This window comes from Pogonomyrmex barbatus, unplaced genomic scaffold (genome assembly GCF_055798465.1).
Source record: "Pogonomyrmex barbatus isolate J1 unplaced genomic scaffold, ASM5579846v1 scaffold11, whole genome shotgun sequence".
Classification (NCBI taxonomy): domain Eukaryota; kingdom Metazoa; phylum Arthropoda; class Insecta; order Hymenoptera; family Formicidae; genus Pogonomyrmex; species Pogonomyrmex barbatus.
This window is the reverse complement of record NW_028297107.1, coordinates 4,716,712-4,734,796: the sequence shown is the minus strand read 5'-3', so window position 1 is coordinate 4,734,796 and position 18,085 is coordinate 4,716,712. Positions and strand designations below refer to the sequence as shown.

The 18,085-nt window shown below is 41.8% G+C and overlaps 1 protein-coding gene across 1 annotated transcript; it reads left to right on the top strand.

The window, feature by feature from the left end:
* The first annotated feature begins 181 nt into the window (after window positions 1-181).
* FBXO11 (F-box protein 11) lies at window positions 182-11,633 on the top strand. The gene is made up of 8 exons (XM_089071180.1): window positions 182-318; window positions 4,370-4,684; window positions 4,921-5,715; window positions 5,989-6,841; window positions 6,952-7,172; window positions 7,773-7,991; window positions 8,067-8,274; window positions 8,372-11,633. The coding sequence occupies exons 1-8, from the start codon at window positions 225-227 to the stop codon at window positions 8,499-8,501; spliced, it is 2,835 nt and encodes a 944-aa protein (XP_088927306.1). The 5' UTR covers window positions 182-224; the 3' UTR covers window positions 8,502-11,633.
* The last annotated feature ends 6,452 nt before the right edge of the window (window positions 11,634-18,085 follow it).

Below are 18,085 nucleotides of genomic sequence, written 5' to 3'. Positions count from 1 at the left end.
CGCGGCGGCCGCCCTACTGCCGGGGAGGGTACCATCGGATCTTTTGCGTACCTCTGTAGTCGGGAAGTGCGACGAGACGGATCGCGATCGCGAGTGAAATAGGTGAAGCAGGAGGAGCGGCAGGAGGAGAGGTAGGAGGAGAGGAAGAAGGAGAAGGAGGAGGACAACGACGGCAACGAGGACGGACACGAGGACGACCGCCGAGGGCCGCCGACGACACGAAGATGCCGAGCGCGTCGTTCTCGTCGTCGCGCAGCTACGTGCGGAGGTCGCGTCGAAAAAATGCAAACAGGATCCCTTTGCCGTCGAGAACTACGGGTAAGCGAACGAGTGAGTGAACGAATGAACGAACGAACAAACGGACGGACGAACGAACGAACGAACGAGCGAGCGAGCGAGCGAGCGAGCGAGCCTGCGAGCCTGCGAGCCTGCGAGCCTGCGAGCGTGCGTGTGACGAGAGCGACGGAGTAAGAGCGAGTGAACGAACGAGCGTACGAGCGAGCGAGAGCGAGCGAACGTGTGTGCGAGAGCAAGTGAGAGACGGAGACAAAGACAGATCCCCATCGTCGATCGGGACTCAATTCAGGATGTCGTTGCTTTGACTTGCTCGAGGAAAAAGCGTCCGAGAAAATCCTGGCCGAGAGTTTCCGTGCCGTCAGCGATTCCCGAGCGTCGACGCCGCCATCTCCGTCGTGCCTTTGTCTCTGCTCCGTGTGCCGACGTATGCTGTGCACACACGCGTCGTCCGCACGACACGCGTCCGCGTTTCCTGCTCGCCCTCTCGCTTCTCCCATCCGCCCATCCCTCCGCGATTCTTTCCCGTCGTGATCTTGCGTTCCCTCAAGATCCGTCAACGTCTAATGTGAATTAACTTTGCTCTTGACTTAACTCGCTTCTTTTATCTTTTTTTAGAATTAGAAAGAGACAAAGAATAAAATAAATTAAACCGGGATTGAGGGACATAACTGTCTCCCTTTCTCTCCTACGATCCCTAGTTTTCAGAAAATTCTGGAATTTCCTTCCATTCGAAAACTTCGTGTACCTTCGTCTCACATGGAGCAACGCAGAGGAGACAGTTTTAGGAGACGATCTCGGATTGTGCGCTTAGTGGAAATGGTGAAAAGAAAAGGTTGATTCAAACGGATTGGATTTAATCATTATAAGATAAGAATTTTATTAAGGTAGAAAAGCTGTCTCTCTTCTGAATGCACGCGACTGCATATGGATCCTTTGAGTCGATCTTTCGATTATTTTCGAGCAGGCTGCAACTAAGGTTATGTAGCGTCGAGTGTGCACTCGTTGACTCTCTCGATGAGCAAAGCTGTCAAGCCGCTACTCTGTCTAGTCGTGACTGTCTATCTCTGTAACGAGAGAGAGAGAGAGAGAGAGAGAGAGAGAGAAAGAGAATGTAAATTAGGAACGCGTGATTAATGCCAAATGATAGTTGCTTTATTGATAGTTAATGTCCATTCCCTTGATTGTTGTTTCGTCATTTATCGTCCGTTCCTAATTCTTCGCCTCTGGATCATCCAATTTCATAAATCGCTTTTTTTTTTTCGGATCTGTCGGCAATTTGCCGATTGGCAGCTACTAACGGCCATATTGCTTTTCAGTATTTATGGATAATTTCTGATTGGCGGCTGCGCATCCACGATACAGTCGTGGACCCAGAGATTGCAACATTTCGTTTTCCTCTTTTTTTTCCCCCTTTTTCTTCTTTTTTTATCCGTCTTTCTCCGTTGAATCGTGGAACGCGGCGTCCCGGTAAACAATGGTGAATAAACGGATCGTTGAAATTCACAGTTCACGATCCTGGCAGCCTTGAACGAGCGCTTGTTTAAATTTTGATGCTCGCAGATAGAAAAAGAGGAGGAAGAGCGTCGAATATTCGTCGATAAAAAAAACGGATGAACTCTTGCAATTGATGTGTATGTATGTGTGTATATTTTTTTACACGACGCGTGCACACGCACGCACACACGCACACAATATATATATATATATATATATATATATATATATATATATATATATAATATTGTAAAATCGGTTGTTGCGAGCTATAATATAATAAGGGTTGAACGACCCTACGGTGACACTGTCGAGGGAACACGACCCTCGTTGTAACGCAATATCTCGCGACGGAATGAGGCATCCCGCTCCGTTGGAGAACGCTTTGCTTTTGTGTGCTCCCTCGTGCAAGTGGGTACCATACGTCTCGCGGGCCGATCTTATCGATTCGCGATCTCCACTTCGCGATCAGTCCGTCGGAATGCTGGCTCTGGAGTCGCCCTCTCTTTGGAGTGCTCTTCATTTTTATCTCTCTTTTTCTCTCTTTCTTTCTTTCTCCTTTCCGAATCGTGAGTGATCCAGCTGGAACGGCGGCGCAGCTTGCGAGGTACACGTCGATCGCTGCCGAATTTTCCAGTAGTCCGAGAGAGACAGAGAGAGGGAGAGAGAGAGAGAGAGAGAACGAAGAGAAAATGGAGAGAGAGGAGAGCGAGAGAACAAACGGCGACAGAGGCCGACTGGAAGGACCAGTGAACAAATACTTTCGAGTCTATCGATGTTTTGATATTTAGATACTTGGAGAGGTTTAATTGTTATTGTTGTTTGAGGCTGAGATTTAATTGGTTCCTCGGGATGATATCTGATATTCTTAATAAATAGAAAGCACTAATTAATTATATGTGCTCTGGAATGTATATTACAAATATATATTACAAATTATTGATATTATTAACATTTTTAGGTATTTAATTTGGTGAATATCGTTAAAGTGACATTAAATAAGATTAAAAATAATAATGTTTGATAAAACTTTGTTATCGGTTCAACACTGGATGCTCGAGCGGTTCAAGATCGTCGAAATTAAATCGCCCACGGTGTTCATGCGGGAAGCGAGATCTTTAAAGGAGCTCTTTCACAGAAGGAGAGTAAGGAGAAAGGAGAAGGAGAAGGAGGAGTAGGAGGAAAGAGAGGATCTGACGTCTGTTACGCGATATCGGCGCCGCCAGTGCGTTTTGAGTGATGAATTACCGGTGCTCCACTTTCGCGAGAGGACTCGGCGTGACCCGGAAACGTGATCGAGAATATATCCCCGGCCCCCCGAAATCGCGCATCTCGTAGATCCCACGAGTAGCGCCCTCCCATGTCCGTCGCCATCGTCGTCGCCATCACCGTCGTCACCGTCATCGTCATCGTCATCGTCGCCGTCGCCGCGTGTGTTACCAGCTAGAAAGTGAAACGTCAAGGCGGTGTTTACTGATCAGACAGAATGGAAGCGTGCGTGCGCGCGCGCGCACACAACGATTCGTTCTTGATATCGCGGCGTCCGTCGACGCGAGCGATGATAATTCCGTAACCAGTGGAGAAACCGCCGAGCCCAACTTTTTGTACTTTGACACCCGATGTGAATGAATTTCGGTTCCGCGAGAAACGGAGATTAAGACTAGTGGCACGTAGAAAAAACATAGTAAGCAAATTGCTCGATCAATTGATCTGTTTTTGTAGCTGAACTAGTGTATACTTGTGCTTAAAGTAGATGTATATTTAAAGTAAAAATAAGAAAAAAAATTTTAGCTCGGTACAATGTAATGATAAAAGAAGCAAGCTTAAAGCTAAGAGTTTTAAAATGATAATCTTGCGTTTTTTTCGATAATTCTCAATTTGATTGACTGACTCGCTTATTTTTAAAATTGTTTTTCTATGTGCCCACTAGCCTAATTGATGACGTTCGTCGCGTTCGGAGTTTTACGGAGGCGCGTCATGAAACAGAGGAACATGCGACGTATCAAATTTTATTGGACGATACACCGCCTACTCTTACAATCTTAACAAATTTGAATTTGATTTAAGAAAAAGAGCAATGTCTCACACGTGCCACTTCTGTTGCTCATGATTTCGTCATCGCGCATTGTAATTGAACTTGTATAATGTTACATTGAAATCATAATTGCAATGTTCCTTATCAATGAATTCTCCTGCGCACGCTTGCGACATTACTTGACAATTGTGTCTCGGCGTTTGTTAAACAGGGTCACTTTGTGTTTATGTAAATTTTTCTAATGGTCCTCGATTTATTATAAATTATGCAACGGATAATGAATGGGTGTACAAATGCAGCTATTTTTTGTTTACTATTTACCGTATTAAATGTGCAAGTGTTATTCTTATTTACAGAGAGAGAGAGAGAGAGAGAGAGAGAGAGAGAGAGAGAGAGAGAGAGAGAGAGAATGACTTCTTCTCTAAAGCATTTTCCTTTTCAAAGAACAAAAGATTCTATTTTCTATCAGATAGATTTCGAAAGTGTTTACTTTCTTTCCTCCTTGCCTTTCTTTTATCTAACGATTAGGTTTTATCTTTTTAGCCGAGCCATGCGACCTGCCGTGTCCAGCGTCCAATCAGATCCTTCCGGGAGGTGGAGTTGGCGGTGGAGGCGGAGGAAGTGGTGGACGAGGCTCGTCCCCTAATGTATCCGGGGTTGCTGCACCTTCGCCGTCACCTCAATCCCACTCGTCACCGTACGACCTCAGACGTAAAAGTCCACCTCATCCGGATCCGGCGCCTGGCACGAGTTCGGCCCTGCCTCCATCGGGTGGCAGCAGCATTGCTGCGACCTTCGGTTCGTCATCCTTACCGGCCAGGAAGCGACCGAGGCGAACGTGTTCCCTGTCTACGGACGGTACGTCTCAGAGCGACTGTTAATGTCGGACGATTTGAATTAGAAATTGCTTTATGTATTGAAAAGCAGAAGATTAGCATATAATAATGGGTACACTATAAATATTAATGCCTAGCATAATGTAAAAATATTTTTAATATGCTTCCTTATTTCCATTTGTCAGATACATTAATCTTTAAAGATTCAAACTTATTTCCGTTGATCCCGCCAGACTTAACCTTGATTTCTCGCGGCAGGTATAAACACGTACCTGGCGGCGCATTATCTTCAATACGAGTTACCGGATGAGGTGCTACTCACGATATTCAACTATCTCATGGAGCAAGATCTATGCCGAGTGTCGCAAGTTTGTAAACGTTTCCAAGCAATTGCGAACGACACGGAGCTATGGAAGTCCCTGTATCAGCAGGTTTATGAGTACGATCTGCCATTGTTTAATCCAGCGCCCTGTAAATTTGAGTTTGTATCGCCGGACGAGTCCGAGTACCAGAATCCGTGGAAGGAGAGTTTCAGGCAGCTATACAGAGGCGTGCACGTACGGCCTGGTTTTCAGGACTTGAAGTTTAAGGGCCGTAATCTTCCATATTTTAACACAGTCCAGGGCGCGTTAGACTACGTCGACGAGTACAGAAGCAACAGCAGCGCCTCGGCGAACAGTAGCGCTACAGCTGCGGGCGGGCAGGGATGCTGCAACAGCAATTCGCAGACGAATGGAGAAGACACATCGCCGCAACATTTGGTATTTTTGCACGCCGGCACATACAGAGGCGAATTTCTCGTGATAGATAGTGATGTAGCGCTGATTGGCGCCGCACCGGGCAACGTCGCAGAATCTGTCATTCTGGAACGTGAGAGCGAGTCTACAGTCATGTTTGTGGAAGGCGCGAAACGCGCTTACGCCGGTCATCTCACGTTGAAATTCACGCCTGATGTCACGAGCACGGTGCCCCATCACAAACATTACTGTCTGGAGGTTGGTGAGAACTGCAGTCCCACCGTCGATCATTGTATTATCAGAAGCTCGAGTGTTGGTAAGTACGCTTAATGCTTGTAGATTGAATTGAACAAGTCATCGATTTAAAAAATTTTTAAATTTCAGAACTTATCAAAACTTATTTAAAAACTTCAATTTTCAAAGAATTAAATTTGAACAAAATGATTGCTAGATATATAATTATTCAATATGTATTACAACACTTGAAAAAAATATAACGAATTATCCTCGAGTTCCAAATACTTCCAAGTACTTTATTCCAAAATAATTATAACAAAATTTATTGAAGTTATATATTTTCAATTTTTAGTTGGTGCAGCGGTCTGCGTATCAGGCGTGGGTGCCAATCCGTTAGTAAAGAATTGCGACATATCGGATTGCGAGAATGTTGGATTATACGTAACCGATTATGCACAAGGCACGTATGAGGATAACGAGATCTCACGAAACGCTCTCGCCGGTATCTGGGTGAAGAATTATGCGAATCCCATTATGCGACGAAATCATATCCATCATGGTCGAGATGTAGGAATATTTACATTTGATAACGGACTTGGTTACTTCGAAGCTAACGATATTCACAACAATCGGATAGCGGGTTTCGAAGTAAAAGCCGGTGCTAATCCTACTGTTGTTCACTGCGAGATCCATCATGGCCAGACCGGTGGTATATACGTTCACGAAAATGGCCTCGGACAATTCATCGACAACAAGATCCATTCGAATAATTTTGCTGGCGTATGGATTACGTCCAACTCGAACCCGACTATACGTCGAAACGAGATATATAATGGCCATCAAGGTGGAGTGTATATATTCGGCGAAGGTAGAGGTTTGATCGAGCATAACAACATCTATGGTAATGCATTAGCTGGCATACAAATCAGAACAAATTCGGATCCGATCGTTCGGCACAATAAAATTCACCACGGCCAGCATGGTGGTATTTACGTGCACGAGAAAGGACAGGGTCTGATAGAGGAGAATGAGGTGTATGCGAATACTTTGGCAGGTGTATGGATCACGACGGGTTCGACACCAGTTTTAAGGCGAAATCGCATTCATAGTGGCAAGCAGGTCGGCGTATATTTTTATGATAACGGCCATGGGAAACTGGAGGACAATGATATTTTTAATCATTTATATTCGGGAGTACAAATAAGGTAATTCATACTTCTGAAAGACTGGCAGATCGTAGACCCAATAGTTTTGACGTGTAATTGACGTATAGCAGTAAGAAAATCAGCTGAACATATGTTTCTTATTAATCTAGGACTGGCAGTAATCCGGTAATACGCGGTAATAAGATATGGGGAGGACAAAACGGTGGCGTTCTTGTGTATAATAGTGGCTTAGGCTTACTCGAACAAAATGAGATTTTCGATAATGCAATGGCCGGCGTTTGGATTAAAACAGATAGCAATCCAACTCTTAAAAGGAACAAAATATTTGATGGACGAGACGGAGGAATCTGTATATTTAACGGGGGCAAAGGTAAAGAATTCTCTTTTCAACAAAAATTTAATAATAACTTTCCGGTCACTGACTAACAATAGGTGTTACATGAGCAGCAAAATTCTTTTTATAATCAATTTTTCTCTTGAAATTTAGTTAATTCTTTATAATACAAATTTTTTTTATGCTTGAAAAGATTTACATAACTGTAACTAGTAAATATTAATATGAAATATAAACTGACAGTTCTTAACTTTTAAATATTTTATTATAAAAATCAGATTCCTGATATGTAAGACTTGATTCTTTTTTTATTATAAGATATTATTTGGTTATCAAAGAATATAATATAAAATGCTATATTAATTTATGTAAAATAAAATTGAAGTTGAAAATATGGATATATGAATTCAAAGTTATAAAGAATTAATATATTTTGACCGTTTTTACTAAACTTATGTTAACTTATGTTAAAAAACTTATGTTAACTTATTTTAACTTATGTTAAAAAAAACTTTATATTAAAATACATTGCAAGCAATTGAGCATTATTGTTCCAATTTAAAAATTATACAAATAGATGGTTATTGAGTATTGAAAAGTAGATACAAATCGTGATTCTCACGTGCCTCGATACAGGTGTTTTGGAGGAGAACGATATATTTCGCAATGCGCAAGCGGGTGTGCTTATATCTACGCAATCGCAGCCTATCCTGAGGAGGAACCGAATATTCGATGGTTTGGCAGCCGGCGTCGAAATAACTAACAATGCCACCGCCACCCTGGAATTCAATCAAATATTCAATAATCGATTCGGCGGTCTATGTCTAGCGAGCGGGGTGCAACCAACGACTAGAGGTAAATATTCATTTCGGTGACGAGTCGCCAGTGTTCTTAACAAGAAAAAACCGCATTTGTCATCTCTCTTTTTAGGCAATAAAATATTCAATAACCAAGACGCAGTGGAGAAAGCGGTTGGAAATGGTCAGTGTTTATACAAAATCTCTTCATACACTTCCTTCCCGATGCACGATTTTTACCGTTGTCAAACGTGCAACACGACGGATCGGAACGCGATATGCGTTAACTGTATAAAAACTTGTCACGCTGGCCATGATGTAGAATTCATCAGACACGATCGGTGAGCTCACTCGTTTGATTTGATGTGTTTTTTAATATATGTCCGCCATAAATGGATAATAATTATAACGTAATTGTATGCATATTAATATTTCTAGATTCTTTTGCGATTGCGGTGCCGGAACATTGAGCAATCAGTGTCAACTGCAGGGTGAACCTACACAAGATACGGATACATTGTACGATAGTGCGGCACCTATGGAATCGCATACACTTATGGTCAACTAGGAACTAACCTAAAGTAATTTAAACAATCAAACAATGTTTAGATTCGTAAGTCCAGTAATATTGCGAGCACAGCGCAGTAAATCCGTTGCCGAGTTCTTTATTATATTCTTTACTTCATATTCTCGTCATTATATCATAATTGTTATTCTTTAAACAAAGAATTCTATTTATTGCGAGGATATTTTGTTTTTATTGTTAATATGTGATATATTATGGCGAAATTTGAGTATGTGTGGATAGTATTACTTCTTAATGATATTATAATATTATTCTCGTTTATTTTTCTTAGATTTTCGAGATTGCCGATCTTGTACCCCGTGTATTGCCCCGTGTATTGACTTGAACTTTTTTTCTCTTTTCTTTTTTATTTCCTTTTTATATTGGCGCTTGTTACATTATGTACATCATGCGGATAATACAATAATGTGTGTATTAGATCATTTACTCGTTAATTTATACACATCTTATTCTGAGCATTTAATCAAGTCAGTTATCTTTCATCTGCTATTAAAATTATTAGATAATAATTTCGATTTATATTATATATTATTCGGTCTATCTTATATTAATTTTATTGCGAGTGTTGTTTCATTTGGATTGGTTCTTGTTAAAGATTTTTAAAAAGAATAATTGTTTCTTTCTGTGGTCCAAACTAATGAAGAACTCGGCAATTGATCGCCAAGAAGCGGTAGTAATAAAATAACAAGAAAAGCCCTCATGTGTAAAACACACAGTATAATATTAGATATATCAAATTAATTTAAATGTTTAAACGAGGGAAACACTAGGATAATCGTAAACCAAACTTTTCACGCGATCCTTTTTATCGAGGTTCTGAAATCTCTAAAATATTCATATAACAAGAGTGCAGTGCTGTAAAAAAACAAAAGGAAGAAAAGAAACCTGTGTATACGCCATAATGATACTTGGTGTCTCGAAATATGCTCGAACTGCTTAAAACTTTAAGCCCCGATAACATAGATAAGACGAATGTAAGTTCGCACAGTGTGAAATGTATCCGGAATGTAAATTGTGTATATCGAACGCGAAGCCGTACGCTGAGAGTAGATAATACAATTATGTTATTTACTCTCGAGCAGAAAAGCATTAATCCGTAATAAAAAGAATCAACATAAATATAAATATAAATAAAATTTGCACTCGGCACAGTTAATAAAAAAAGAACTTAATCCAGTGTATAAAAAAGGATGCAAACAGTGCGTGTATTGAGTGCCACGCTTGGAATTGCAAAACTGAAAACGTTGAATCATTTCACGCAAGAAGAAAGAAAGATAAAGGATCGTAAACCAAATGGATCACGGAATGTCATTTTTACATGCTATTAAGTGCAATTTCGTTAATATACGATCTAACGAATCCACGTGGTACAAATCTCGAGAAGAAAGAAAAAGAGGAACCAAGAGGCCGGCAAACCAACATGAAGATCTGATACACCGGAACAAATGTCTAAAATATGTGATATACAAAACTCACAGGTGGAATAATCAAAATAAAAATAAACGTGCTGCTAATTTTTCGACGTAAACATACCTCGTAATTAACGCATAACGATTTCGATTAGTCGCGATGATGAATTATGTGATGGTCCTAAGTTGCCCTACGCGGGCGAAGTGCATAATAAGAACGGGATAATAAAAAAAGAAACGAAATTAAAATCATAAAGGAAAAGAGTGAAAGAAAGGTGTGCAGACGTGGAAATGTTACGTCGGTGTATACCAGTGAAAAAGAAAAGAAAACGGAAGCAGTTAAGCGCTTGAAATAGATGATGTACTGTCCGAGGAACAGTTTTTAAAAAATAATCTCGAATTTTTCAGAGTAATCAGATTTTTTTAATTATTACGTTAGTGGATAAAAGAAATCTAATTACCTTATTGTAATATGTAATTTTTCCGGGAGCGGCGCGCGCGCTCCCGTGCGAGAAAAGGAAGCGCCTATTAGCGATATAATTTTAGACCGAAATCACCTTTATTTACGCAAATGGTATACATATATAGATAAGTAGAGAAGAGCGGACTGCCAATGAGGCATCATTATTGCGAATTTTGTTCGAAATTTCGAAACAACATAATTCGTTACTCTATGTGTATATGGTATCTTTTGTATGTCGTATACGGCAAGGAGACGCATGAAAATTGCCTTTCAGCTTATCGACTCAGGAGGATAGCATATTAGATGTATACATACATGTATATATACGTATATATGTATACATATTTACATAATATATGTATACGTATGATCATATATATATGTACATATACACGATCATGCATGCATATACGCAAATACACATACACATATGGTATGTATATGTTCACAAATAGTACTGAATGGGAGGAGATGTTATCAAAGTGAAAGGCACTTTTCACGTGTGTGTCGCATTAAATTTAAAAAAGAAAATCGGGCAAAAATAAGATTGTATATCGAATCTTTGGGTTCTTGAGTGATATATTGTATGGTCTGTTGTTTTGTTTAATAATTGTTCATTTGATGAATTTCGTGGATCTTTTCTTGTTCGACACTTCAAGCGGAGAAACTGCAGAAGAATGCGGCGATGCAACGGATGGCACAGCACGCGATTGTGTATATTGCAGTTACACGTAATCGGGTTCGCCTTTCTGGTTTTCCTTCTTTCAGTTGGAATTATCGATCAGAGTTTACGCCGCTCTCTAAATTGGACGTGCGATGTAGAAATTTATCAAATTATTTGCCGGGCTGTATAAATTATCGATTGAATTAGAACACTGGATACTCTGCGTTATCTTTGGGCCGATTCATTTTATTATGTATACATGTATGTTTTGTACAGAGAGATATATGTATATGTAAATAAGTTCTTTCCATTTATCTCTTTTTATTTTTTTTTTTTTTATTTATTTTTTTTTAGACAAGCAGTCGAGACGGAGAATCGCGTGCGCCCGTGTACGCGCTCGCGTTCTTCATCTCTCTTCCGAGGGAGAATAAAACGAAACCCTCGGAAGTATAAATTTATCATCGTCCGTGCGGAGCCGTTTTTCCCTTCGAATACGCGAGGGGAGCATTTTTCTGCGATTTCTACCCCCTTGTACACATACGTACACACACACACACACACACACACACACACACACACACACACACATACACACACACACAAAAAATGAGAAAAGGAACTTCCCCGTCACAGCGAAACTGTCACTGCTGCTATTTATATGGCGATTCAGCAAAACTCGCCTCTAAATCTACCGTTCTCTACGACATTGATACGACATTAATAATCAGTCTTTGAATATTGTATGAAACTGTTATGTTGACGAAAACTTGCGGCAGGACATGAGAACATCTTCTAGAAAGACTTGAAAAATATCAGGCTGACATAAATACATTGCTGACGTAGCGAAAGTGCCTCGATAATACTGTAATTATTTCGTAATCTGTAATCTAGAACGACGATAATCCGCAAAGGGTTGTTTCCGAGTAGGATCGGCCTGTCCCACGGCAAGTCTCTTTTTGCCGCCCATAACATAATAACTAACGAAAACTGCGTCGCGACAGTGACAAATTCGACCGTGTCAGCGAATTCTTTTTCTCCGTACAGTTTCCCCTAAGTATGTATGTTGAGTAATGTTTCGAACACATTGTTTTTGCGCAGCAGCCGTGTATATATGTATGTACGTTGTAGGACGAGGCAGCAAGCAAGCGGCGAGCGATTCGTGGACTCGTATAATAACTTCCCGACTGCTTCCACACTCCGCCTTGCTCGAGCGTACGCGTTTTACGGCTTACACCCTCGTGACCTAAAACTTCAAAAAAAAAAAGAGGAAAAAAGCGAGAAAAGTGGGAGAGAAAGGAGGAACACGTATACACACACACACACACACACACACACACACACACACACACACACACACACACACACACACACACACACACGTACACACCAGACGCGAGAGATAGGTAAAAAAAAAAAAAATAGGTTTGCACAGAGAACTTCCACATACGATACGTACACGCGCATGGGTCAAGACTCATATTCGGCTGCGGCACGATTCCAGTGTTTCTCTGTTTCTAGTTGTTGAATGTATTAGAGATAAGAGACCTCGATCACAGCAATAGCAAATCTCCATCCCTTCCCGAGGGACCCACCCGCCCTTCCGCAGTTGTGTTTGTCATTTTCACAGTTCCGCGTGTAAGATCCGCTGACGCTAAATAGAGCTTTTATATCGCACGCGCTCACCAAAGTGACGCGATCCTTCCGAGCTTCGCGCGATTGCGTTTGCGAAAGAAATCTCAAGGGTGACTAGAGCCGCGAGCCGCGTTTTGCATCACGAGAAAAAGGGGAAAGAGAACAATGGGAAAAAACTGTCCGGTGACAGCGAGGTCTAGACGCAAAGCGAGTGCAAGCGGCGTGACGATTACGTTGATTGTATCCGTGCCGGATTGTCGAGAATTAATCGGCTTAGTCGTGCAATGAGCGCATTTCGCATAAGTCGGGGCCTCGAAATGCCCTACGGCAAAATGTCAATTGTCCCGGACGCCGATTATCCCGAATGTCGATTCTCTCCCGTGAAAAACAACTTTAAAAAAAAAAAAAAAAAAAACGCAGAGAAAATTGTTTATCTTATACCACACCGAAAAAGCTGTATTTTTATATTCATATGAAAAATGCTTTATGCGAATATTTATATGGATATTTTTTATATTTATATCATGATTGTTTTGTATTTTTGATATTATACGTTGTTTACGTTTTTCTTTATGTAAAAAAACGCCTGGCGCGGGCATAATCGATAGCAGGTGTGTCATATAGGCTCCTCCTTCTCCTCCTTGTTTTATATCCGGATAATCGGCGTCCCGCCGTATTGCAATTAGTGCCTCGCCTAACTCGAACTCGTCTGGAAATATCTTTATTCGCAAGAGGGAAAAAACGTCAGGCGTAAGATTTATTTGGGTTCGAACGCGCAACGTCAGTGTGGCGCAATGCGAGATGAATCTGCCTTCTGATCTATCGATCTATCGCGACTCCTGGATCGCTCCATTTAACAAAGTCTGTACTTGCACCGCCAAGTCAAGTCTCGGCTCCCTCGATTTCCCGTCAGCAAGTACTTGCCATTATTACGTTAGTTGCCATAGCCCCATACCGGTGCGGTAAAGAAGCTAGGTAGATTAAGAGCACACGATGCATTCTTGTGCGAACACACGGATCCGCAAAAATTAGTAGGAGTATATAGTGTAAATATTAACTTGACATTCTATATATATATATATATATATATATATATATATATATATATATATATACATACACACACATACAGATATATATATATATACATAACGTATTGATTGCACTATTATATAAAAAAATATATATTATTGTCGATTATAATTTATATTTTTTATCCTTTTTTAATTTTTAATTTATGTATTTTTCTCGTTTTATCGGGACGTTGGAAAACAGGAAGTATGTGTTTCAGTCTGCCGAATCATGTTTGCTTTCGCAGATCTAAGGAGGGAGAACGAGGTCGTCTTTTGTACGATGAAATAAACGATACCACCAAATAATTACCCCGTGCAAGTAGATTTCGGCCAGCCGGTTAGATTTACAGAGTGTGACGTTTAACGCCGCGAGGGAGCGAAATTTACCGGCACTGCGTACCGATTCGAGCGGCACGAAAGGAAATAGAGGGGAAAAAAAAGGAGGAAATAAAGGAAAATCGTACGTCTCTTTTCCACCGTGAGTGTTCGTCTTAAGACTGCGTTCCCCGTGCGCGTAACTATCGTACAGCAATTATCGTACAGTTAACGTACTCCCGAGAGAGAGACCGTGTTAATTCCATCGCGGCGCGTGTTACACGTGGAAAATTGTCATGTTACACGTAATATTACGGAACCTATTTACAAACCGACAATAAGAAACGGCAGTTTTGCTCTTTATCATTTATCTATATTTAAGGTCGCTATACAGGCATATAGCGTTCGGTTACCGCACGCGTCAAGGACGAGAAATAATGTTGCGCGATAAAATGGGATAGATTCCGTACCGCAGCGACTATAATTTCATCCTTCTGTATTACTCATGTAATTTTTTTATCTTTCTTTTTTTTCTTTTTTTTTTTCTTTTGTTAAGATTGCCAGGAATAAGAAAATCCATATTTTAAGATCCAAAGGAAACGGACAGAGGAATTTAGCCTCGATCGGCCGGGATAATAAACACATTTGCAATTAATGATTATCGTGAAATATTCACGAGAAAGAAAGAATCTACGCGGAAAAAGTGCTCTCAATTCGCCTCGTTATCGTTAATCGTGCAAGAAGGAAATTGCAACGGAAAAAAAAGCGGGGCGGTCGCTATTTCATAGTTTCGTGCCGAGATCGAAGATCGCGAGACCGTTGCAATTTTCGCGAGATCAAACATCGCTACACGCGAAAATGATACCTACGTGCTTTTCTCTCTCTCTTTTTGCTTTATTTTTTTTTTTTGCCGCGGGAACGGAGACGTCGCGATAGCCGTAAGGTTTATTTTCCCGACAACGGACGAGAATTGAGCTCGCTGGAGTTATACCCGGTATCAATCTTCGATGACGATGTGAAACGGGATCGCAATCGTATCGAGTTTCAGTCGGAGAATTGCGAGGGAGACATGAAGGGCGAAAGAGGGAGGAGGGGAAGGAAGGAAAAGGAGAGAAGCAAAAGGGACGAAGGGATGGTTTTCGCTGATGCAATGCGATTCCGCGCGACTCCCCATAAAATGGCCTTAAAACACAGTTGATGTTTAGTATACATATGAGAAAACATTGTAACGTTTGTTAGACACAGATGTGCCGTGCGACAGATGGAGAAGATAAAAGTCCGCACGATGTCAGATCGACACGCATACGAATAGGTACGAGTGAACACGCGCACCACCCTCGCGATGATAATTAGAGGATCGGGGAATTGTTCGCGAGAGATTCGCGAGATTCTGGTCGGCATTGTAACGTTGAATGCGGCACTACGATTTCCTTTTTCGTTAAATAATGATCCTACTAATTAAATAATCCTAACTGTGCCGTGTGGACCTCGAAGATTAATTAACAGCACGGGCTCTTAATTCGCGAGCGCGAATCTGAATTCCGGCGCTGAATAATGACGAGTTGGATTATGAATTATGAGGATGTAATTGCACGCGAGGGATGCGTGCGAAACGTGAAGGTAACGAGACGGAGAGCTCCACTCCTCCTCCGCGCGAGAGGAACGCTTTCTATTTTTCACGAGCCACCGGTCGTGAAATCATCGGAGATTGGAACCGGTTTAATTTCGATAAGCTCGCGAAGAATTTCGAGATGAAATTTTACGAAATTTATTTTGAAATATGATTTTAAAAATGCATGAGTTCGAGAATCGATAGGTTGGCTGTAGAGACGTGATGAGATTACGATAACGAGCGGCATAAAAATAATTCATCCTGATAGCGCGAAAGGAAATCGGAGTCGTCGAAATTCTATCGTTTTCACCTCTCATATACAAAGTATATAATATAATATCTAAATCTGTAAATATTATCCGTGCGTGTTGTGCAGGAGTAATTTTCATGAGGATTAAATTGTGCGGGCAGTACAGCGTGCCTTTCTGCCACTCTTGAAGGATAATCTTTCAAGATAGACCCTTCAACTCTTAACCGGAGGGTAAAACCATACCCTTTCGCATGAAGGGATCATAAATTACAATGTTAATGAAGTTAATAATTTACAGCACAGAAACGCTAGTAATGAGTAATAAATAATCGGGTGATGGATAGATCGATATCGATGACGTGTCAAGTTTCTCGATTCTTTTACCGCGCTCGTGTTTCATGCTTCCGATTAGGGCTTGCGAACCCTCGTTCGTTTCTTCGTGAGACTCACGTGAAAGAAACGAAGGAGGGTGGAAATTTTTATCACCACTTTCACGCTTATTACATTGTAAAGACGAGGAGGGAGGGACTATTGTCATCGCTCTCGCATTTATTACGTTGTAAGCGAGCGAGCGAGCGAGGGCTTCGCGATGGAACGAATATAAATTCAACAATAATTTAATCGAGCTCAGCGCAGTGCCAATTCGTTTAACCCTCCGATGCATTTTCAGCACGTCGGAGATAACCCCCGGCGCATCGTAATTTTTTTTTTATACATATATAGCGAGCGCGTATTATAAATATTCACGTTTCGTTCATCAGGATTTTTAAAAATGTAAAAATCCCGTTCCAATACCTTGGAGAAGCAAACGCGCCAATTGGGTTTTTCCGGAGGAAAAATATTGGCTGCAAAAGTTTGCCTAAAAACCTACCGAGTCTCGAAAGGCAGGCGGGGCGCAAAAATCTGGGACACCTCATGTAATATTTTCCTCCTTTTTACTCGCGGAACGGCTCTCACCGAATCGGAGTTCCGAACGGGTTCTCTCCCCGTTTCCGAGATATTAAGCCATTCCGGGACTTTTCGCTATATCGCATTCCGGATAACGATTCAACGTTAACGTCGTGGACAATACGGGACTTTGGCGGTTTCGCGGCGCACCCCCGTCCCCCGTCCGAGTTGCGGTACAGTCCGAGTTTCGCGAACCCGCCCCCGCTCGTCGTCACTGATGAAAATTATATTACCCTTTGAAACTTCTCGCGGCACGTCAGAGCCGTAAGACGAAGCCGTAATCTAACGTAATATCTAACGCGAATCTCTCTCTCTCTCTCTCTCTCTCTCTCCCCCCTCCCCCTGCAAATCCATGCTCGATGTAATCCGCGTTGCGCGCTAATCCCCCTTTGTTTCCGCCATAAAGACTCCCTACCCGCGCACCCCGAACTTGGCGAACCGATGACGAGCAAACGCGCGATTACGAGCCGTTTGCGCCAACGTTGATTAATCGACCGTCCAAGTATTTTTCATTCCCTCCTTTCCCCCTCGCTCGCCCCCTTCCCCTCCCCACGACCCCTTTCCGTTCCCCTCGTCACGGTACAACTATGATCTGGAATGAGGCAGCTAAAATCGCTAATCGGAGTCAGTTAGCCCGGATTGACCGTTCGCACCCGCGTCAATTAATAACGCTCGCCGTGATTAATCGCACCCCCATATTGCCTCGCGTGCGCTGTATCACCCTGCGAGATACCGCCGAAATCCATCGAGTCATCTTTTGTCTACGCGGATCTGTTCGCCCGTCTCGAAACGGATTTTCACCTTAGAACGGACTTTCTTCATTTAATCGCTGGTTTACCAGGGGTGATTTCCAGGGGAGGGGATGACGTAGTATACGAGCTGCCTTCCGAGAAATCGCGACTAGAGTCGATTAAGCGCGTGACGATCGACGCATTTAAAGTCGATTTAAAGTAGTTAACGGTTGTATTCTTGCTTTCTATCCCCCGTCAGCGGGATGGAAACGTCGTGAGGTATATAATTCTCCGTCTAGAGACGAAACGCGAATTGTTAACGAGAGTTAGTTGGTCAGTCGGTCATGCGTGGTTAACAAAGTTTTCTTTATTCATTCGTGTTATAGATGTGTCTGCTATGTGACTATAAACCGGGACAGCTCGAGACTCAGAATAACTTCATTAGGGCTGCATGCGACCCTCATGGCCA